Source organism: Aphelocoma coerulescens, chromosome 9, assembly GCF_041296385.1.
Source record: "Aphelocoma coerulescens isolate FSJ_1873_10779 chromosome 9, UR_Acoe_1.0, whole genome shotgun sequence".
NCBI lineage: Eukaryota > Metazoa > Chordata > Aves > Passeriformes > Corvidae > Aphelocoma > Aphelocoma coerulescens.
Window position 1 is genome coordinate 16001835 of NC_091023.1, and position 24053 is coordinate 16025887.

General features: G+C 44.9%; 1 protein-coding gene across 8 annotated transcripts in view; it reads right to left on the minus strand.

The window, feature by feature from the left end:
* The window catches only part of TP63 (tumor protein p63), a 153142-nt gene that overhangs the window by 31362 nt on the left and 97727 nt on the right, over positions 1-24053 (minus strand). For all 8 annotated transcript variants that reach the window (XM_069024084.1, XM_069024078.1, XM_069024077.1 and 5 more), the window contains one exon: positions 18640-18894. In XM_069024084.1, coding sequence (XP_068880185.1) covers positions 18640-18894 — 255 coding nt within the window. The remainder of the gene's footprint in view (positions 1-18639; positions 18895-24053) is intronic.

Here is a 24053-nt window from a genome sequence, read left to right on the forward strand (position 1 = left end):
AACATCCTAAGCCTGCACATTAGGGGCAGCATCAGTCCCAGAACTATCAGGCACTCTGCCACAGACTGCACCGGCCACTCAACACCATAGAAAGCAGGACACTGCTAGATGGTGACAGATTTCCACCCAAATTCTGACTCATGCCAAAGGACTGGCCTTCTTGTAAAATACCACAGGGTCAGCAGGTTGCAAGGGTAAGAGTACTTACATCAAATACTGGCCCATCTTACTGGCTGGGGCACAAGACAGGCTCACAGGAGATGCAAATCAATTTTTGCACATTCATTCTGATACAGAAAAGAAAGTTCAAGCAACTCAAAGCTAAAACCAGGTTTAATGTCTTGTGATCTATCATACTGAACACCTTTGCCCAGATAGAATGAACAGGATAGAAAATGTATCTTGACTTAGGGTTCAGATTCAATGGACTCTACAAAAAGGTCAAATAATCCCTGAAGAACTTCACATGCAAATAATGAGTATTTTTTTTCTTGCCTTCCTACAGTGCTACTGCTGTTTTGCTGTGAACAAGTGCAGGACTGCTCCCTGACTGTTTCTGGAATGGGGAACTGGCCAGTGCACCCCACGGAGCAGGGCTGGTAGATAACTGGGAGGCCAAGGGGCTCAGCCGTGAACTTGAATAAAACAAGGTGCCACCAATCAAGTCAGTCAATGAGTTCTCCTCAGGATATGCACTCTTGACAAAGACCAAATGGCTCAGATGGAAAAAGGTGATCCCCTTTCTCCTACTCACTTTGCTTCTCCTCCCATTTATTCCACCTGAGGGAAGGTGCAGATACCTCTCCATTTCATCCTTCTAATAGACTATTAATCACACCTATGGGAGGCAATGGAAGGAAAGACAAAGTATTAAATCTGACAGGCTCTCCAAGTGGCAGTGCCAGTGAAATGCATCATTAAGGTGAGTAATTTTCCTGTTTACTTCATATAGCCTCTGAGCCCCCCTGCTCCCTCCTCCCTGCCTAGATGTGGGCAGGACCCATCAAGGCAAAGCTTTGGAAGCAAGCAGCAGCGTCCCCAATTTCTACATAAACGCTGCAGGCCAAAGAGCAAAGGCAAGTTCCAACTGAGTCCTTGACAGTAATCAAGCACTGCGGCGCCTCTGGTCTTGTCTTGTGCATACCTTGCAAGTAGCATCATGTCTTCCCAGGGAGATTTCACTAGCAGAGCACGCAAGCGCCTTGTTCCTTGGCTTCTATCTCAGAAAAAGATAGTCCTGAAAACACACACACACGCCCCTGCTTTTCTACTCCAAGGGAGACCATTTCCCTCTAAATCTCCAGTGTACTGTTAGAAGCCCTTTCAGAACAGATTGATGAACTTGCCAGAAATCTCTTTTGTTCCTGTGCAGAAAGGTTAGTGCCAGACCCTTGCCAAAATGGCATTGAGTCTTCCCTGTTAACGTCCAGGAAACTATCCTGAGTCAGATCTTATTACACTTGAAACAAAGTGCAAGTACCAGCAAGTCTCTTCCATGATAACAGCCAGGGCCTGTCCCATTTCCTGATCACATTACACTCAATTTCCAGAACTACATCTATGCAAATATTGTTCTCCTGCTTGCCAAGCATTTCATTGATAATTAAAGTGAAAAGCCAGCAAAGCTTTTCTGGCCAGGATGGTGAGCGAGGCAACAAACTCATACACAGACACCAAGCAGGGACAAACGCTCTTCCTCTGTATGAAGACCACCAAAAAAGAGCCCTCTCCTCCTCCTAGAGGACAGAGAATCCAGACTGAACCAAACAATTTCTGCAAACATCCCTCTGTTTTCTGGAATTACTGACCCAACGAGGTCACACTCTAGTTCTGAATCACAGTAAAAACATAAGGATTAGGAAAAACAAAAATTACACCTAACTGAACAAGTCATAGTTTAACTGAGACCACAGAGATGCAGAAACTCAGATCTAAGTTAGATCAATCAAGCCTGACAGCAGCTCCAGAACACTTAGGATGAATGGTGACTAAGTCAAACCTTTAAACCTTTTATTCATACAATTAAGCTTTGGGGATGAATGGCAAGAAAATCAGACAAGAACACAATCACCAGCTATTACCAGCATTTGCAGGGTTCTGGGACCTGTATTTTATCCAGATCCTCCTCCTTCTCAGCCCTCTCCTTCCATCCTCAATGACCTAGCTAAGCACAGTCCTTGAGTCAACTCATGTGGTTTCTCCCGAGCCTACTTTCAAAGTCAAGACATGATTCAGCAAGGTGTTTAAGCAGATGCCTACCTTTAAGCTTGGGAGCAGCCTTGCTGACTCCAACAGAACCCAAGAGATTTCACTGGGAATATTCACGTGCTGGAGGTTATGCACTCGCTCAAGTGCCTTACTGAACTGAGACCTTGATTTTCCTACGTACCGTGGGAAACAATTCATCAAGTTCCATGCTGAGGAACACAGCAGAGCAGCTGCTGCAGCCATCAGGACATTCCCTGCTCAAAAACACAGCACCTTGCCCCCAGCCAGCCAGTGAGGTCAATGCTGTGGCATCTCCTCTGCTAGGAAGATCAACAATCCCATACAGGTTTGGGGTACTCCTCCATTTTTTCTCACCCTCTCTGCAGCTGTACAGCTGCAGCAAAGGGAAGAAAGCTGTTCCACAGAACAGCATTTAGAAAGGGAGGAAGGCTTGCAATGAGTTCAGAAAATGTTAGCAGCAGTCCTTCCTACCCCTCAGAGAAACAACAAATCTTTGGTTTTGCATCTTCTGTCCCCTAAGAGCAGACTGCAAAACCACGTCCCAGTGGACATACAAACCAAAGGGAATTGTGCAGTAACATGTCACAGAAGAAATGGAAGGCTTGAACACAGCATAGTCTAGATCTCTGGTTTTTAGGCTGCTTTGAAATTTCAGCAAGAAAGCACAAGTACATAAAGCAAGCTTGCATGGACCTGGATGCACTTCACAGGCAGATCTACAAAAGCCTGCTAGGTAAACTCAAAAGGAATGACTGCCCAAATACTCCATGACATAGTAACAGATCTATAAATTATTAGAAATAGATTACATCAAGTCTCTCAATACCTAGAAATTTATTTATTTCACTTGGTAGCAAAGATAATAATGTCATCTGCATGATCTAACTGGAAACATAACAGGGATGAATGTGGATTTAGATGCAAATCCTTGCAACCACAACCTGAAGATGGCTTTCCAAGGAAAACACCGAACAGCCCTTTGTCCCTGCAGACCTCACTGCTCTGCACTGCTTCATTTGCAAACTGCAAGCTCTGAAGACCCCAAGCAACAGATGCTTTGTGAGAAGACCTAGCCCATTCAAAGCAAGACTGCTTTCCCAACCAAAAAGCAGTCTTTGTTACTGGCTAACAATGAGAACAGGAATAGTTCCCTGGGAAACATAATTTTAAAGTCAGATTTCCCAACTAACCACACCCAATTAGTAAGTAATGCCATGCTTTTGAGTGATTATGGAATCCCAGCAGATTTTTTTTAATAGTTTCAATTTTATGATTTTCTCTATCTTCACAACAACAACAAAAAAGGAAACAAAACCCCATCATGATCTTATATAGGTGGCAGGTAACTGAAGGCAAGCCCCTTCCTCACTAAAAAGTAGTAAAACAAAATGGAACAAAACAAGAGAGAGTTGCAACATCAGAAGTTACTCGCTCACACTGTCTGGCACTCCCATTTTCCTTACAGCTTATATGTGGTGCATCAGAGAAAGGTGCAAAGTCTCCATGGGCAGAACAGGCTGTTGCCCTGCACGATGCTGTGCAATGAATTCCTTCCCTAGCAGAAAGCAAGATTTGTTCTGAGATAGCTACCATGAATCTCATGCACCTGCACCACTGCAAATGCTATCAAGGGTAACACTTAAAAGCATTTCCTCAGCAGCTCTGAATGTAATGCTATCCAAATGAAAAGGCAGGAGAAGGGCTGGGACTAACACTAGCAAGCCATTTGCAAGTGTAGCCCATTGAAGGCAATCAATTGGTATCAAAGAAATCAAGGATTTGGAACCTGCAGAAGTTCACTGCCTCTCTAGAATTTTATCAGCCACTATGTAGAGAAGACACCAATAAACAATTGACTCTTTCTATCCACCAGCTTCTCAACTGAACAACAGAAAAGAGTTTACAGGGGAGTAAATATTTAGCTCTCCAGCTGCAGACAGCAGAACACCAGGATGCAGAAAAACCCTAAACAGGACCAGAGATACTACAAAACACACCACAGGGATGTGACCGTACTACTGCTATGATGGACAGCAACTCATTATTGTGTAAGGTAGAGTGCAAGGCTCCTTTGCACAAAGCACTGGGTTCAAAGGGAAAAATCCCCATTTTTACAAAGTGTGGAGACAACAGATTGAAACACTCCAGAGGGAGATACTTGGGAAGAAGAAAGCTGTTGAGGGAGGAGAAGCCCTAGCCACAGCACACCATCTATCTGACCCTAAAGGACAGCAAAGAATAAAGGCCCAGCCAGACTGTAACTGTTGCCATGTATTTCTTATTTAAATGCAATTTGTTTAATCTCAAGTTGGATTCAACCATCAAAGGCTCTCTTCTGTAGCACACTGACAGTTCGCTCTAAATCTCTGCACCTTTAATCCTTTAATTAGCCAAGAAAAATGCAATCTCAACTCTTCCACCAACCTAAGCTAATTTTCTGCATGAAGCTTCCATCTCTTGTAGGTTACAGGTTTTAGCTGCTCGTGTAGCCAAGGGGAAAAATACAAAACACAACATTCCCACAGAGGCTGATGTGTGCTTCTCCAAGGAGCAAGCTTCTTGAAAAGTCCTTGCAGAAGCAAGAGGGACCCCTTTTCCCATTGCAGTAGTGGTCTGGGAGGCATAATTACATCACCCAATTCAGAGGAAGAGCCAACAGAGGTTTCTGCGAATAAGGCAATGTTTGCATAGGACAGGGATAAAACTGGAGTGTTAAGCCAATGCTTGGCTAAGAGAGTGCCATTACTGGCTTCGGCCATCTTTCTCAGTGATTTTGGGATGGGAGCTCCTAAGCAAGCAAACAGAACCCCAGTTAGTCAATCACTTTGAAAACTCTCTCCGAAGGAGATGAGCCCTACTATTTCTCAAAAGTGTCACAGCAACCCAGCTCTGAATGAAGAAATGGAAGACTTCATGAGCCACCAGAGCATCAGGACAGAGACCCATTTGGGCAGTCTGAAATACATATCAGGTTCTTCATGCAGTCCCAGCAAGAGCAAACTCAAGGAAGGACAAGACGGCCACCAAAATTCTTCTTGTCTAAAGCCCTAAGCACGTTGGAATGAGGTATAATCTGCACCTGAACACAAGCCTGACTGTCTCTCCAGGTCAGGATGAGTCTTGCAGGGCAAGGCAAAAGCAAACAGTGCTCCTGCTCAAGGCATGGTGATGGTGCACCTACAGGGACTGCTGGCTGGCCACATGCTGACCCCATGTGTAACATGCAGAAAAAGAAGTTCAGGCACAGCCAAGCCATCTCTGCACAGCCCCCAAACCATCACATTCCAGCTGCAGTATGCCAGAGCCAACGACCCTGCCCATTGCTGCAGCACTACACAGACAGCACATCTCTTTCTAGGCACAGCCTGCATGTCCATGCAATGCTGCATGGAGCCCAAGGCTGTGCCTCACATGTGTGTTTATCTGCTAAGTGTGGACAAGCTGTAGGAGGCGTTCCTGGTAACTGGTCAGGGAACATATGTGAACAGCAGCACCAAGAGTCATCGGGGATTTGACAAAGGCATGAAGACATGGGAGTAAGAATAACCTCCCTCTGAAGAAGCAAATGCACAGTGGAAGAGCCCTGTCGACATCAAAAGGCAGAGGACAGGCATTTGTGGATCTTGCAGTTCCTTAATTTACTTCTGTGTTGAGGTCTTGACAAAGATCAGCACATGACCAGGGCTGCCCCACTTACACAAGCACTTTTGATGAAGTCACAGCAGGATTTGGTTTGAGAAAAGGGGAGAAAAAAACCTCAACAGACTGCTGCTTTTAAGCACTAGCAAAATACTACCCAGGTAGTATTACAACCCCATCTCTACCTAGAATAGAGCACTTGGAATGCATGCCCCTTTCCTCTGGAAGGATTTTAGAGGCACTGTGTCCACACTGCCCACCTTACTCAGCCCAAATCAGTCCCCCTCATCTCCTCAGCAAGGAAATTCAGCCCATTAGACAAACAAAGGATCTGAGTAACAGTTGCTACACTCCACTGACAACAAACCCAGTCACAGTCTGCACCTTCAACACCCACAGTAGTTACACATGCAAACCAGAAATGTGGCTGCATGTATATCTCCGGGGTTGTCTTACAAAAAAAAAAACCAAAACAATGCAGAGCTCAATGTGATGATGAGAACCATCAGTGCAATGATAGGAGAACCTCAGCATGAGAACTACTGCCGGTCTAATGCCGACCTCAGCACTCCAGCCACTCCTGAGTCATGTAACTGTTCTCCACTGCCACGGGCCTTCAGAAAAAGGCATTTCAAGTGCACAATTACAGGCAGGCAAATGAGCTCTGCAAGCTGCAGTTGCAAGATATTCATGCTGCGTTCAGTTCCTACAGGGCAAAGAGGATAGGAGTAGCTGGCAAGGAGCTTTGGACAGGGAAGCTGCATTCCAGGGTCCAGGCAGCCAGCCTGGTAACTGAACCTCTGCACTGTCTTTGATCAGTGTATTACAGAACATCCTTCCACTGACAGTCCTCAGGGTGAGTACAGAAAAGTAGCAAATAGTAAGTAGATTTGCTCTAGGTCACAAAGCAAGCTCATCTCACAGCACCAAGATGAGTAGAGTTCTTTCTCTTTTAAGAAAGAAAAGAAAAAAAAAAATATTCTACAGTGCTCTGAAAGCAGCTAATCAGATTATTAAAGTGCTTAAAAGTTTAATGAAGAAATCAAAGCTATTAAGCAAACATTCAGCTTGATGTCTCTTTTCCTTCTTACCCACCCTTCCTCAATGCATTCAAAACCTCTTTTTGCTATGCTATAACATGTTTGAACAGGTACTGAGATACAAACAAGTCTTGGCCCCATCTCATACAGAATGGATTGGTTGCAGATGTTCTCCTGCAAGCTACATCTTGCCTCCTGCAAGAGCATTCATCTCCAAAACACATCATTTCACTTAGTTTGCCTGAAGCAAAAACTCAAAGGTTATTTAATTTTTAATATTTTTTTTTATTAACTCTAACATACCTACAGCTGTGCAAGCAAAACCCCATCTGGTTTTTCAAGGCACAAAGAGGCGAGCAACTAAGTTTAGATAAAAGTAACCAAGTTGGGGCAGTCATCTTTCTGCTCACCTCTGCAGGAGCCAACAGCAAAGTCAGGGGTGCAATAAAACAAAAACCTGCTATATTTCAGAGAAGCCTGACATATTTCACTATCTTCCTAGGACAAGTCAGACATGAGCTCATACAGTGGCAGGTGAGTCAGTGACGAGTCAGATGAGCTCCTTAATTAAGCTTTATGGGCAGATGATCCCTCGAAGGTGTAATCAGATTGGTATGGCCAGTGGAAAAAGGAAAAAAAAAAAAAAAAAAAAAGGAAAAACATTTTAAAAACCTGACTGAACTGCTACACCCTTGCTGAGCCATGCTGGGCAGGCTGAAGGCAGCGCTGCCCTGAGCCCCCAGTATGCAGGAATACCTGGCCATCATGCACCACTCCCTGGCAGTCAGCACCTGCCTGTGTGCTCAGTTCTGCTCCTCCAGGGAGCAGAGAAACGCTGACTTCTCCAGCAAGCAGGTCACACTGGGGTCACACTGCAGACACAGTGCCATCCCAGGTGTCCAGTGTAAGGGGCACCCCATGAGCTCCACTTTCAGAGGCAAGGGGGTTGCCAACAGCTCTGATCTGCACGGTGGAGAGGGAAAAAGTCATGCCTGAGTCACTCCCAATCACTAACAGAATCAGTCTTGGCTAGGTGATTTATCAACGTTTAAATGCTACCAAGATACCTCACTTAAAAGAAAAGTCCCATGAATTTTGTGTTTTGAAAGCTTCCCTGAAATAAGCTGCAAACCACACATGAAAATATCAGTGTATTGAAACAAAATAGCGCCATTAAACAGATTGAGATCAGCAGGGTGACTAACAGCATCAGAGCATCTTTGTTCTCGACACCAGACTTGCAGCATGGAAACGGTTTTCTTCCAGCACGTGTCCCTGCAAATTCATCCTGGAAACTTGTCTCGCCCATGTAGCAGCTCTTCCTGTGCTGCAGTGCTCCCTCCAGCAGCACAGGAATACCAGCAGCATCAGCACAACCCAGCTCTCCCCATCTTTATCTTGCACAGATCAGTCTGCCGAAAAACAAGCCCAGAAAGACAGACTCCAACCTCTGCAGTCCTTCCGAGAGGCATGGCAAAGGAAATGGGCAAAAATGACTCATCAGAGAAGTCAGCACACAAAGGGAATGCCAAACAAAGGTCAAATTTATGAATTCCTTATAGAAACTGATTGCAAAGCAATCAGCCCACATGCTTTGTCTCTGTCTAACTTTACAGAACTAATGATAACACTTCTGAAGATTTTCCTAGGGCCTCACCACTTTCTTTGTGAGCACCAGTACCATAAGAGGTTTTAGCAGGATATCTAGAAATGCACAGACATTTTTCTGTTTAAGCCCATTTACTCACACACCTACAAGTACTCACCAAGGATGGGTCAAGAAAAAATGACTAAGAATGAGTTGTATGAGAGGTTTGCAGGAGAAGAGATGGGAGACAAGGAACTCATTGCAAAACCAGCCACCACCCTGCTGATTAATGAAGAGGGATCATTCAGTGCTCAGACACTGGACAAACATCTCATGGGAAGACTTGTTCTCTCTCACCTATGGCGATGCTGATGCTCCAACGCAGACAGAGCGGATGCACTGCCTGCCCTGCTGCTGGCTCTGCAAACACCCTTCAGGCAGGGCACCAAGCCCAGTGGCGCTGCTCCCATCCCTTCCCCATGGGAATCCCTTCCAGCCCTGCCTTTTAACGGGGCGGGGGTCCAAAGAGCTCTGGGTGAAGGTCTGATAGCAAACCTGGGCTCATTTTTCTCCCACTGTAAGGTCAGAAGGGTGGCAGCTCCCAGCCGCAGCTCGCACAGTTGAGCTAATGTGCCCCGACAAGCGGCAGGGTGAGTTTGTTGAGGCCCGGCACCACAGCTAACATAGCATTGCTACAGCACTGTGCTCTGCCTACAGAACAGGAGCAGGTTTTCCCTCTAGCCATAGCCCCTAAATGGCCTGTGTGTCAGTAATTTTCACACCTGGTAGGCCCAGTGCTGGTAAAGCTCAATATATCAAGCAGGGGAAGCAATAACCTAAGCGGCATTCAGGCTTCAAGTTTTAGCCTGAAGACACATTTTGGTTGCCTCACCAGTTAGTTTGTAGAAAGACTATGATGTCCTGTAAACAAATCAAAATAAGAGGCCTGAAAGCTAAGGCAAGTGATAGGGCACACACAGCAAGCAGCAGTATCCAGTTGCTCCCATCAGGCATTTCACATCAGGGGTCTAAGTGTTTTACAGCATGGGATTGCCACAACACAGTCCCATATTTGAGGGTGGCTCCGTGGAAAGGGGGCAGAGGGGGAGTGGAGGCAGAGGGAATGACTTGCACAATGTTACCCAGATCACATCTAAATCACAGGGCAGGAGCAGCTCCAAGGATGGGCTGGGAGCCAAACGCAGGCAATGCTGCTCCTCAGCAGGGCATCTCTCGGCAGCGTGGCTGCTCTCTCCAGGAGGAGAGCATGGTGCACCCCAGGGCACAAAACATGCGGGGAGGAAAGTCCCAAGGCAGCATAGCCATCATGGCTAGTGGGGAAAACAACAGGGCCACAAAATGTAGACCCAAGTCCCATCTCATTTGTTTAGGAAAGCCAGGTCAGCCTTCAGGTGCTGTTTCCTCTAGCACATTTTTCACCTTTCCACAAAGCTGAATTTAGATGGACTTCAGCAGCTAACATGTATCAGCAGATCATAAACTCCTTATCAGACAAGTAATATTTTCCTCTGTTAAGAAAACACTCTCACAGAATATATCTAAAAAATAAATAAAACAAATGAGGGAGAAGTAGCACTCTTCTCCCGTGGCTCCAGCAAGTTTTGTTCCAATGTTTAAATGTTATCTTGAACAACTGGAAACGGTACCATTTATATCAACACTCAGGTCTATTTGCGAGAGGATCTAAGCTCTTACTTGGGTAGCTATCCTGCTGTGTTTACAATAACAAATCTGACACACCTGCACATAGCAAAACCTCATGAAAAGACTTCCATTGCATAATAAAGTTCATGCTCTTTCTATATAGAAGCCATTCCTACCCAGGACATTTCTTTTTAAAACAAAGTAGGAATTTCTTCACAGTACATGGTCTGCCAAGCACTGCAGCTAAACCCTCAGCATACAGAGCACCACCAATGCAACACACAGAGAATTATTCTTGCTTCAGCACACCTCCTAACTGCTCTGTACTGAGTTGGCAGGGACATTATATCTATGACAAATGTGGTATTTCAGCTGACCTAAAGAAAGGAATGATCATCTCCAAGGGCGGTCTTTGTCTACATGGTGAGCAATACCTATTGCACCAGCCTCCCTGAAAAAATTTACCCAAAAGCAACTTATTCAGCAGCCACTCAAATAGTTTTTGCACAAGCTTTTTTTTGTAGGGTTGAAATATCTTCTAACAGTGCTCAGTAGATGCGGTTAAAGTTATAAAGATCAATGGTATGGGGGAAACTGGCAACCTATTAGGAAACCCTCCTTGCCCTGGAGCTGCTGCCTCCCTTCTGGGCCAGCAGCCGTAACCTTTGGAAAGGTAAGGAGGCAACTGTGCCGCTGCCTCTCGGCTCTGCCAGGCTGCTTTGCATGCCTAGCACTTGTGAAATCCAGAAGAGCTCAGCAGCTTTTACACACCAGTCCAGAGGCAGTCCCCATGCTGAATGCAATGACAAAAAAAACAACAAACCAAAGCATAAAAAATAAAAAATAAAAAAATTCCACTCCAAAGAACTGCTGGTTCAGAAACTTAGGCACTTCTGGTGCCTTGGTTTCCCTTCCTTAAAATGGCGACTCCACACCTGATTTGCCTACCAAGCAAAGGTGTTTGCTGATTAGGGAAGTAATGTTTGTGCAGCACTTTGAAGATTTAAAGTACTACATTAATCCTACATGTTGTTCTTACTAGAAGCCAATTTTTAACTAAGAGGAGGGAAAAAAAAAGAAAAGCTGATTTAAATAGTGACCCTCCCCCACTTCAAGATGTTCACTCATCTCCCAACATCAGCTATTCTTATCTGTAAATGTTTTTTTAACCCTTCCTTCTCACAGTTCTCAGAAACCACAAGTCTCATTCAGCTTTTATTTGAAAAATGGCTTCTTTCCAGGCTGTGGCTGTTTCTTGTAAAGTTAATTCCTTTGGTAATACTGCTGGAGGCACCTTGGTATGTTTGGTGTGTGTATGTACACATATATATTTTCCCCCTTTTCACACGGTGTTGTTTTTATATATGTGTAGTGAAAGATACCTAATCCAGGATTATGATTCTCTTTATTCCTTTCTCATGAAAGTAGGTGGGACTTTTCTTGTGCAAGTTGCAGTGATGGAAATTATGTTTAATGAACACCTTTTCCTCTCCACATAGACAAAAAAAGGTCTCCTTAAAAACCAAAAAAAGTTTCTTGCACTCAAATTTTTCCCCTCTGAGTTTTCCTTCAAAAACAGCTAAAACCTTAAAACAAATTTTCTGAAGAAAAAAAAAATTGTGATGCCAGTAAAAGCAAAAATTGCTTGTACAAATCAGCAGAGGGATCTGCTGCCCCCGTGGGGGACACACCCCCTTCCCCCATCCTATGTTCTAATGCCTCATGATTTTTCACTTGCAGATCCTGGAAGACCTGTAGTGAGGTCTAACTCATCTCCAGTGACAGTGGGAGGCAATCAGCCACAAACATTGCAGCCAAGAGGCTAAATCCTAGTGGAGAGAGAGGGTCATCCACACCATCTGATGCCTGGTTTCTCCCAGCATCCTGGGTGCCCTACACTGACTGTGCTGTTTGAAGATCAGAGTACACACTCAAAGCAGGAGACCCAAATTTTCAGCTCACAGTGCTGACAAACACCAGTTCATACTGTAAGTAAATAACTTCCCTTCTCATCCTTCCTGGGTATCACTAGTTGCACGGGGTACAGACTGTCCCTTGCAGTGTGGTCCTGCACCAAAGTTCAGCCCTGTCACCACAGAGGGCACTGGTCTAACAGAGCATAGAGCAAAACTCCTGCTCATACAGAGAGGCCATACTGCCTTGGTAGGATTTACAAAACAATCAGGGACATAAAAACTGGGGGGAAAAGAAAGAAAGACAGCTCACATCACAAGACATTTTCTAGAAACTGCTCCACAGGTCTGTACAGCTGCTTGTAAGGAGTAACAGAAGATGATAACTGGTAATAAAAACAAAATATACATGACAAAGATATTATGGGGAAAAAGCACAATTACATTCTAATGGGAACCTAATGCACTCAGATCTCATTTTACTCAAGCATAAAAACCCAAACAGAAGCCAGCAGTCCCCTCCTGGCTGGTTCTCACAGGTGAACTGGTTCTTCCCAGCTTTGTGAGCTTGAAAACACCTCCCTGCCGTGAGAAAGGCACCTCCTTCAAAGACAATAAGCCTGGCTCCTCTCTTTCCAGGTAGATGACCTAGGACAAGTTACTTATGCCTCAAATGTCACACAGAGGGAAACACACCTCAGAAGCTCCCCAAGCAAGAAAACACAATCGCCACCTCTCCCTGCACAAGGGCAATGGTGGCAATTGACATCTGCCCTGCCTCCCCACCTGCCCGGTGCCAAGAGCCCATGCATGCTGGAAGCAGCCTCTTGAGGCAGGCACAGCTGCTGAGGGCTTAAGGAAGCCAAATCTGAGCCACTTTTCACCTGAGACAAATGGCCAAGCACTGCAGCGCTGCTGATCTGCCATGAAGGTCTCAGCTCACAGCACGGCATCACCCTGCAGCGCCTGCATCCCACACTGCAACCCCATCTCCTCCCCCACTGCCTTCTCCTTCCAAGTTGCTTCTCCTCTCTGCCTTAACAAGTGGGGGCTATCACCAGTGAAATAAACTTCACTGGGAACCAGCTGGGCTGAAGACATTCACTACCAGAGTGGCCCCACAGGTGACCAATTTGTCTCCCCATGGAGGGCTGCAAACCCTCTGCACAAATGAGTCTCTTACAGGGACCCTTCTCAACTGCCCTGTGCAAACAGGAAAAGCCTACACCATTACTGACTAGGAGCCTCTGAGGATAAGAAAACCCTTAATCCTGTAACAAGGCCACATCCAATCCCTCTCTCCTGACAGCTTTAAATACAACGTTAAAGGGTGAAACTGGAAAGCTCACATTATACTGACCAACACACCACCAAGGAATCACAAAGCTAAGACTTCACAGGAGCACTCAGCACAGTCTTACATGTATTTTCACTGAGAGAGCCACCAGCCCTTAAAAAAGTTTTCACTTATGATACTGAGAGATAATCAGCAGTTGGGACATATTGGACATGACCAGAGTTACTGAAATGATGCACTATTTGAACAGATTAAGAGAACACCGAACACATAATTAGGAACTGTTGAGTCAAGGCAATGTACACATCTAATTGCCCTCTCACTGCTTCACTACGCTTATGCAGAGTCATTTTATAGAGACTAAAATTTCCCAAATTTACTATATGGATCAGAACACAGAATGTATTTAAAATAAAAATGGAATTAATCAATTTGAAATAGAAATACTGAGATATCCCAGCCAAGGAATCTGTTCTCTCAACCACAAAAACCCGTTATTGCTTGTGTGGACTAATTTAAGTGCATTCTTTTCAGCTTCCTTAAGATGCAGCTTTTCCAAATTCACTAATCCCAGCCAGCACAATCCATTTAGTTGCTTTCATGCATGTTGCACACACTATTATCCAGTTTTTCTAGCAAAGAGAGTCTGAAATTTGAGCATTTTCTGATGGTTGTAGGTACAGCTGAGTTTACTGAGAACAGGAAACCCAGTGAGCCTGCCTGGAACATGGATTGCAGCTTTAAAGAGCTCCAGGTTTCATAACAAATCCTGCAAGGACCAACCCAGCTCAGCTCCAACCTACTGCAGGGCATGAGAAAAAAACTGCTAAACTCAGGTATTGCCAACACCTGAATTATGCAAGTCTTGCAGGGCTGGGTGTCTTTCTTCAGCAGAATCAAAAATTTGCAAATAAATTTCAGTTTTCATTTAAAAACTTAAAGCAATTTCTGCCTTCTTGTGACTATCAAGAAAAGCTTTAAAATATTTAGTAGATGCACCCTAAAGGCTCAAAAACCTGGGAGAGAATAAGAAGAACCTGTTTGTCTTTTAAAAAAAGAGTCTCATGACTTATAAGGTGGTATCTTGCTTTTGGGGATGGGTGGATGAGATTCATTTTTTGATAGCTTGCATTTGGCAGTAATGTTAACTTTTACTTCCCTTGACATACAATTTTAATTTTTACTTTCCTACTTCAATCATGTTTTCCCCCATGTAACAGGTTCTGCTAGTGGCAGGTGATTGCCAAATATATTTCAGGGGGAAAAGGGAGTGCAGTTGTTTATTTATTTATTTGTGCTCCGAGTGGGTGGGGAAGGTTGGCATGCAACTTCCACAAACAAAAAAAAAAATCTGAGGTGGCACACTTTTGAAATGCCTTGTTTGCTTCTGCTGCAAACAAGAGGAGATACTGCAATGCATGGGCATACAGGAATTCTCCCACAATAAATGAGATGCTATTCTACTTAAGTTCTGACTTCACCCAACTCAGAGGGCTTCTCCCTCAACCTCAACAACCTATTCTCTATCTCAGCATTACAAACAATAAGTGCTTGTTCCTTTGCAGCACGGTTTTCAAGAAGGTTTTATTGTTTGAGTGTGCATATGAGAAACTGTTCAATTTAGACTATAAAGGCTTTTGTTTTTAAACACTTCAATAGAGTTTCAATTGTTAAAGACTTTCCTTCTGAAAAGACTGATTAACCTGCTTATATTCTTACTTGCATTCTGAGGTAATTAATTAAAAAAATAATCAAGGATGCTTATAAAGTCCTCTGCAATCCAATCTCAATTTGTCATCATTAATTAGATCAACATTGCATACAAATGAGACCTAACCTGATTAGACAGCATGTTTTACTGGAATTCCTACTTAAGGTCATGGAAGACTTCAGAGAGAAAATTTGCAGTATTTTCAAAGTAAACTGCTCATACATATGGAATCACCCTGTCACCTAGAATCAGCTAATGTTTCTCTTTGTAATTTTGGCCTTTTTATTCTTTTTCCTCCCTTTAATTAGGAGCCCATCACAAACCTGAGCAGAGAAGCTGTCACACTCATCTCCCTCCCAGCCCATACTACACAAATACTGCTGATTTTGCAAAGGGTGTCCACTGTCCTAGGACAATAAACCTCCCCCACTGCAAAATTTGGAGGAGTAAAACAAAAAATCGTTTTAAGAGAAAAAATGATTCCAGGGCTGTTTTCAGAAACATAGAATTTACGTAACCGGCAAGTACGATCTGTGCTTTCCCCCACCTCCAACAGAAGTCACCTTGGGATCTAAATGCACAAAGTGGCTTAGAAATCTGAAGCACCTTCACAGGTCTCCAATCACTCCATGAAAGCAGCTCTTGCTCTTTGGAGAAATTACCCATTCCTCTTACCCAGCTCACCGTCTTTGCTCCCATGACCTAATCTGACATGACTCAGCCCAGAAGCTCAGAGGAGCTCTGGTGAAGCACGTTGTCAGCCAGGACAGCAGATCCCCTGCCAGGCACCACCAACCCTTCCCAGCATGACAAGGTAGGTCAGACTGGCTCATCCCCTCCAAAAAGGAGGAAAGTGCAACACAATGGATTTCCTTACTTAATACTGTTACCTGGGGAACTGCAAGAGGGAAATCAGGAAAAAAAAAATAGAAAACTAAACCAAACAAACAAAGTAACAAGGCTTTCAAGTTTTGGACTCTTAATAAGGGTGGGGCCATCAAGTAATTAAACTTTTAATAGGTCACTACAGTGGAAGAAACTCTTCCAGTTGGGTAAGTTCCTAATCCATCATTAAAAAAGACGACAGGCATTAATCAAAGTGTATGAAGTCACATGATGGGGGGGGCAACTCCAAGAACTTGCTCTTGCTGAGAGGATGGGGCAATCACTCCTCCTTTCATCAACATTTCATGCGTGTTTCCACACTTCTCAGGATGACAGTGGGAAGGAGAGCCTTCACGTCCTTCCCCACCCACCCCACTGATAAAGCTGTCGAACACAGATCACCAACTGCTCAAGAGCTCATGTGAAACGAGTTGGTGGATTAATTAGCAGAAGGGCAGAGCTCTGAAGATGGATAGATGCTCTACTTTGCAAGGCGTATTGATTGAAGGTCCCCAGCCAGCACCACAGGACTGTCATAATCCACTGTGAACACATAGCACACTGCCAGCTCCTGCACAAGCAGCTAAATATGGGTCACTTGGCTCAGTGCAGGGACACCCCGACCATGCTCCCTCCTCCCTGATCAGAGAGCTGTTTAAGAGCCCATTCCTTCAGTAAAATACATGGACTTAGACCTGACCAGACTGCAACGTATATGGGGAATACACCTTCATCTGCAGGTCCACATCAGGGCAAAGGAAAAGAAGGGAAGGCTAAACATGCCTTTCCCCAGGCTGCACACATCTGATGACTGTAGTCACCAAATAGTAATTTTATTTCTTTTTTCAAAGTCAGCATGTAATCTGAGCTTTGACCACTACCTAGATCCACATTAAAATTCAGCCCTTACTTCTACCCCAAAAAGCCACTATCAATGAGGTGAAACATCTCATTTAAGCTTGCTAGGAGCTCTCCTGCCTTCATCTCTGCTGGAACAGCCTACTACATACGTTCAAACCTCATTTCAAAAGACTGCTTTTCGTAGTTGAAAGGACAGCATCAAACACTCTGGCTCCTTGCAGCTGCGTTAGATAATTCTTTGTACCATACGTATCAAAAGAGAACATCTTTTCATATCTCCTTCAAAGGACCCTCTCCAGAACAGCTTGCAAAAATCCAAGCCAGCATTTTCTTGCCCTGAGAAAACGCGAAGCAAAACTGACCAACAGTTTCCTTACCTAAAGGGAATTGAAAATAAATATAGTGTGTAGTGTAATTGGAGAAACAAGGACATGAAAACATGTGTAAACTACAGCAGATCATCACTCCCCAGGCTGATGAGTAAAAAATGCAATTTCAGTCTCACTTAAAAATACCTCACCCTTTTATGCATAAAGAAATGAAAATTTGGTTGTGACTGAACCTATCACATTTTAACCCCATTTAACATGATTTTCTGAAAGAAGTTATTAATGTCAGTTCTAGACAAATTTTACCAGAAAAGACTTTTAAAATACAAGGGATGTAACCTTACAGTGATCTGTTGTTATATGGCATCTTTTTCCAGAGGAGAGCACAAGGGCTCTGCTGCTTTGCTGGCAGCAGTAGCTTGGAGTTTGTTTTTCAGTTGCATCTGCAGCTAGATTGTATCTGAGATCAAAGTAGTTCCTCAAATTAAGAAGAAAAATTAAAAACCCCACACTATTTTAATGCTCTTAGCTTTTGGTAAAACGTCAATCTTTTTTTGCTTAAAAAAAATTTCAAAAATTAAGTCCTTGCTTTTATTCAGGTAGTGTGGGGCAGGATATTATTCACTGCACCTACTCCAAGTGCCTGCAGGAGAGGAAGGCAAATATTGAACATCTTTAAGATAGCAATATTCTGCATTGTAAACATCTCTACTCTAGAGCCCTCAACCACAACAGCTGGACTTACAGCTCCAGCAGTGCTGTGTCCTGAGAACAATCAAGCCAGCACCACCAAAAATCAAGAGCTGAGCTTCAGGTTTCAAGCTTCTGCATTTTTTTGGTAAGAAAAGTAGTGTTCTGTCAGCAAAGTGTTAAATAAAAAAACCAAAACAACAAACCAACAACAAAGCCCCATAACAGAACAACCCCACCCCCTTCAACAAAACCCCAAACAACACACAGGGCTGACCCGAGCTGGTGACACACTGGGGTTCCCATACCAGCTGCAAGGGGAAAAGGACACAGAGAAAATGACAGCCTCACACTCCATGGGTCTGAGCAGGGTGGGTCTTACCCTGCTGGCCCGGCCCTGCATGCCAAACCTCATACAAACCCATGGATGTTGAAGAAAGCCAAGGCAAGCACTGAGGCAATGCTAATGCCTACCTCAGGTTTTACTCCAGTGCTCCTGTTAGGCCCAAAAGGAGGGCCACTCTTTCATCATGCACGGTCTTTAGGTGATTGGTTTTTTGCAAGGCATTTTTAGTCCCCTGGGATTTAGTGATATTACGGAGGGTTAAATTCCCACCACACCCTCTCAGAGCAACCAAGATAAATCTCTCCCTTCTGTGTGACACATCACGCTCTGCAGAGGACTCAGATCACTTTGTTCTTGCACAAGCCTGGGTATGTATCACATGAATAATGTCACTAGGGGCAGGGGGACCAAAGCCAGCGAAGGAGCAAAAGGAGCCGTGTCCTTACCGTCCATGTTGCTGACTTTGCTGTGCTGGACTGTTGAAATGATACATCGAAGCTGTGAGGTCCTGGGTAGTCTGTGTTGGAAGGGATGGCTGGGGAGGGAGAGAGGGCATCAAAAGTGGAGCTGGGCTGGGCGTAGGGCGAGGGGGCCGTGACGCTGTTCTGCGCGTGCTCCGTGTTGTAAGGGCTGGTGGAGGAAGAGCCATTCTGGATCTGCTGGTCCATGCTGTTCAGGAGCCCCAGGTTCGTGTACTGCGGCTGCAGGCAAGGAGAGATGCACAGGAATGTTAGAGGAGAAGCACCAGCACAGGCTGGCCAGACACAGCATGGCCTCCACCACAGAGGATGCACAGCATCATCTCAGCACCACCGTACATGTCACACCAGGAGGGAGATATGCAAAGGATATCCCCCTCTTTACATTGGTGACTAAAACAGAAAGGAGTACAGCTTCTCACAGACACACGGTGGATCAACAGCAGAGCTGGGAGAAGAGCCTGTGCATCACCAGGAGGTGATTTGCAGGGCAGAAAGCCATCCCAAGGAGACAGGCTCACTATGCCTAGCAACACCCAGTCAGACCTTTTCAGAGGTACTGCTGTAAGCTGATAAAAATCAGCAGGTTCATTACAGTGCAACTGGCTCTAACCTGTACAAGGCTACACCATCTTCAACAGTCTCATGCTCTTCTCAAAGGCAATGGATCTGATCCCGCTACACGGGGTGACATTAGCTCCTCTAACCCAGGTAGTAACTGTGCTGAAATGTGACTCACTGGCAAAATGGTTAGGAGCCACGAGCCTATCTGCACCATGCATTCAACTCCCAGTGACCAGTCACACACGGTGGTAGAGAATTAAAGTTCTCATCAAGTAGACTGGGAAGTGACAGCATGGAAGGCTTCTTCTCATGCTTAAGAAGTATCAGTTGTACATTTAAGTGTAGTTAACTGCACTTAACTAGTAGTAGTTACTTAGCACATAAGTAGCCTTCAAGTACAAACAATATATGAAACAATTGAAGACATCAAAACCAAAAACCTCTGAGAATAAAGAAAAGGCAAAGGTTAGATTAAGGAGAGGTTAACAGAAAAAACACATCTAATACCCTAAATTCAATGCGTAGACATGGTCTCCCACCTCAAAGAGATGAGAGGGGAACACTTTAGAGGAAGGCGACAAGAGTAAGCAAGTCCTTTTAATGCCATCCTGTAACATAGCAGTAGATGACAACTTTTTAGCCTGGAAAAAAACTGTGAAGAGAAAGGTGGAATTCAGTATGATAAAAGGGGATGAATTCCTAGATGACATGGAAAAAGAGCAAATACAAAATTAATTTTCATGTTCTCTTAAAGAGGAGTTGGGGAACAAGCAAACAGCTTGAGCAGAATTTTGGCTTAAACACACAAAGAGTGATTCTTCACAAAACCCACAAATAAACATGGATTTTTTTTTGCCACAAAATGTCACAATACTAAAAGCCTAAGTTCAAAAAAGCAGGGGACAAGTTCTGCTTGAGGAAAATCCACCAAGACAAGTGTATCTGATTTTAAAATCCTGAACTACTATCACTTGGAAGCTGAGAAAGTATTCTGGAGAAAGAGTTACACAACTGCCACACGTTTTTAATCCTCTGAAAGACGTGGCACTGGCCAGAGTGACAGGGCAGCAGGCAAGTGGGATTCAGTCAGGTAAACTGGGTGCACAGCCCCATCCTTGTGTATGTCCAAAGGGTACTAAACTGTGCCCAGCTCAGGGCAAGCAGCATCCAAAGATTTGTGCTACCCATTCCCAATAGCTCTGGGCTCAGCCAGGAACATGAAGCAATAAAGGCACCTGGTTCTGCTGTTAGCTGTTGACACAGCAGAAGGGACTCAAGCTCTTCCTCTCATCCAAGGCTCCAAACAGCTCATGTCCCTCAACATCGTATAGCTCCAATCCCACCCAGAGCCACCAAGCCCACCTATCTGTCAGTATCTCAGCCAGTCTGCTCACAGCTGCCCTCATTTTTCCAACAGTTATTCCTCTTCTTATCAGCCACTGTTCCCAGAGTGAGAACACCAACCACAAGATCCATAATAAAAAGCTTTCTCAATAGTGGAAATCCCAGGAGCCCTTTGAGTAGCACATCACTCCTCCAAAGACCTGAAAGGGAAGGGCACAACCTAGCTGCTGAGCTCACCTGGGAACTTTGGACAAGCCATTTAACACCCAGCTTTACCAGTCATTTCAGACACAGAGGGAAACAAGATGGTCCCTTTGCAAGGATGAAGTGACTTCCATATACCCAAAGACTTCACACTCTCAGCTTCCAGAATGGAAGCAGAGAAGTTAAAACTACCCACCACAGTTCCTCCTTAGGTTTCTGTTTCACTAGAAGAGGTTAGTATTTTCTGGGGTTTTCATTAAACACTCAAGGTGAGGCTGGTGCTCTGGGATCTCCAGTGAGGCAAGTGGACCCTTCCAGAGATGGATCAACTTGCTACTAGGAGCTGTGCTGTGAAGGTCTGGGCAGGGGGGAACAGCACAGAGAACTTCATTTTGGCAGCTGGGATAGGCTGCAGAGAGAAGGGAGAGCTGGTTCCCTCCCTTGCGCTGTCAGCGACTTGCTGTGTCCTTGGGCAAGGCACCTCTCCTCCCCCTCCACCCTCACCCTACTGCAGGCAGCAAGGTCTGCAGGGCAGGGATTGCTCCTCACCACGAAAAAAGCCCTGCACTTAATGGGCCTCCTTTGTCTGAGGCCTGCAGGCAGCAGAGTAATAAAAGCAATTACATATTGAGTCCTAATCCTGGGTGAACCAGTGACTCAGGTTAGTCATTTGCCCTCCCTGCCTCAGTTTCCCCCTCCGGAGCAGTGTGGATGTTTAAGTGCCCAGCACCCCTGTTAGATGGGAGAGCTTGTATCTGTGATTGGACTCAAAGCTCAATAGTTGATGGGGGAGAGAGCGATCCAGACTGGTTCTTCTCTTCCAAAAGGAGATTGCAGCTTTGGCAACACAGATGACAGTTATGTCTCATCTCCTGCAGGCTATTCACTCAATCAAGACCTATTTAACGGACTTTTGGTACATGTCTTCCCTTGAGGCTAATTCCATATGGAAAGAGCCAGAATTCTGACATACTGCACCAGGAAGAGTCTCTTACCTGCTCAATAATTTTGCATTTCATCAAAAAAAAACCCTCCCGCCCCAGATTAACCTAGTAAGACCCGAAGATTTCTCAAAAATTTAGAATATCACTCAATTGTTTCACTCCTCATAGAGATTAACATCAGACACACTCCCTAACCAGTAAATGATGAGAAGACAGCTGTGATGAAAGCAGTCTCCTACACCAGCTCAGACATACAGACAGCAAAACAATAGTGTTTCAGCTTTCACTTAAAAACTACTCCTCTAATCCCGGGCCATTTAAGCTAATGGGGAAAGATGGCCAAACAAGCAGTCAGTGTTAACAAGACAGCACAGCCTGGAAATGCTGAAGGTGCTGCCTGGGAGCCAATTAACCAAAAATAATAAAATAAGTGTTCCATTAAAATGTAAGATATCCTTAAGATATTCCAAGATCCTTTTCATTCCTTTCAGTCCAGGGACCATCTGTCTAAATGTTACCAGCGGAGCAGCCATTCCACTGCATTTATACACTCACATGCCACAGCCGAATGCCGTGTCCCCATTTGCTCCTTAAATAACTATTAATCTCCTTGCACTTATCCTCATGCTGACACAAGCAGCTGTTGGACTCCCCTTCTGCTGCTTCGAGTCCCACCAGCCTTTCACCTTCCCCGGCCCCTGGGTTCCCTCCCCACGCAGGTGCTCCATCGCGGTGACAAAGCCACCGGGTTTGCACACACGAGCACTAAGCCCCGTCTCGAAGCTATGCCCCGAGGCAGGCGCGGAGTTGTTTGCGCTCAAGGGGTCAACATCTGAGCTGCTTGCACGGTTTTGGAGGAATCAGATAAGACTTGGGGAGGCACACGCCTTTTGACAACAGGACAATTAGAGGGGCAGCAGGCCCGGGGAAGGCACACGCAGGAATTCACCCCCTTGGCCCCAGCAGCGCTGGGGATGGCGAGAACAAAGAGGCTGCAGACTGTCTGCAAGGTATTGCCCCTCAGGAGGGGGCTGCAGGGCGTGTGTTTGCACACACACTGCTTCCTTTCACCATTCACAGAAAGGAACACAACAGCATTTAATCCAGAAATTAATTCTTGGCAGGTTGGGAGCCCAGAATTTAACACATGCTCATATTTTGCTGTGGGGTCATTTTAAATGACTGCAGAATGTCGCCCGACCACCGACTCCTCATATAAAGAGAAAGCTATTTGGTGGAAAGAAATGAATTGCATGCAAAGCTGAAAGAACAGATAATCTAATTTTCAGAGCCTTTGTTTGCTATTTTGTTCCCTCCACCAAGCTTCTGAAACTATTAGTATCACTGAAGCATTACAAAAACCTTCAGGCAAGTTTAACTGCAAATAATTAGAGAGCTACAATTAGATCTTAGACTATGTATTTCAGAACATCATTTCAATAATGCATCTTGAACTATCAGTTTCACTTCCTACATCCCATCAGCTTCACTTTCAGGTTTTCATGCTAACTCATGCTTCTGGATTAGGAGAAACACGGTTTTACTGGAGGGGTTGCTGAATTAAAACCAGACTGAAAACGGAAGATGGTTTAAAAGCACGGTTTGCTGCCGGGAGGGTGCATCTCCCCCGGGAACACGGGGAACAAGGCACAGCAGAGCCGGTAGCCAGCGGCTCCGGGGCACTTGCCACCAGAGGGCAATGCAAATGCTCCAGCACGGCAGAGCTGGAGCGCGGGGAAGACGCCCCAGCCCACCCAAAATTGGGCCCTTCTCACCCTGCCTTGCAGCAAAAACCCACCCCTAGCTCTCCGGATTTAAGCCCATTGTGTTAATAGGTTATAGAAAGATCTGCAAAAAGACCCTCCGTTTGAAAGGAAGTAACTAATGCAAGTCATGAAAAGCTCTCAAGGGGACTTCCACACCAAAAATCCCCTAAAATACACAGCTCCAGCTATTAACTACCCAGCTACCAACATTTCAGAGCGTTTTGAGAGTTTCTCTACTTGAGAAAATAGACAAGAAGTTACCATCTTCAGGTGTAGAACACCTAGATGCCTCCACCCCCATCGAAACCCTTCTCCCTAACTCCAAAAGAACGAGCATCTTTACCATGCACACCTACTGACTGCATTTTAATTTTCACCACTGGATCTACACAGCCCAAGAGCAGTGTCCAACTACTCAAAAGCCTTGCAAAACACCCGGTGCTTATTCTCCAAAGATATGAAATGATGAAACCAATAAACTATAATGGTTATTAGCAACAAGAAGATTTGCACAGCACTTTGGAAATTCTGTGCTTTGTCCTTAGCTGCACCACAGTGA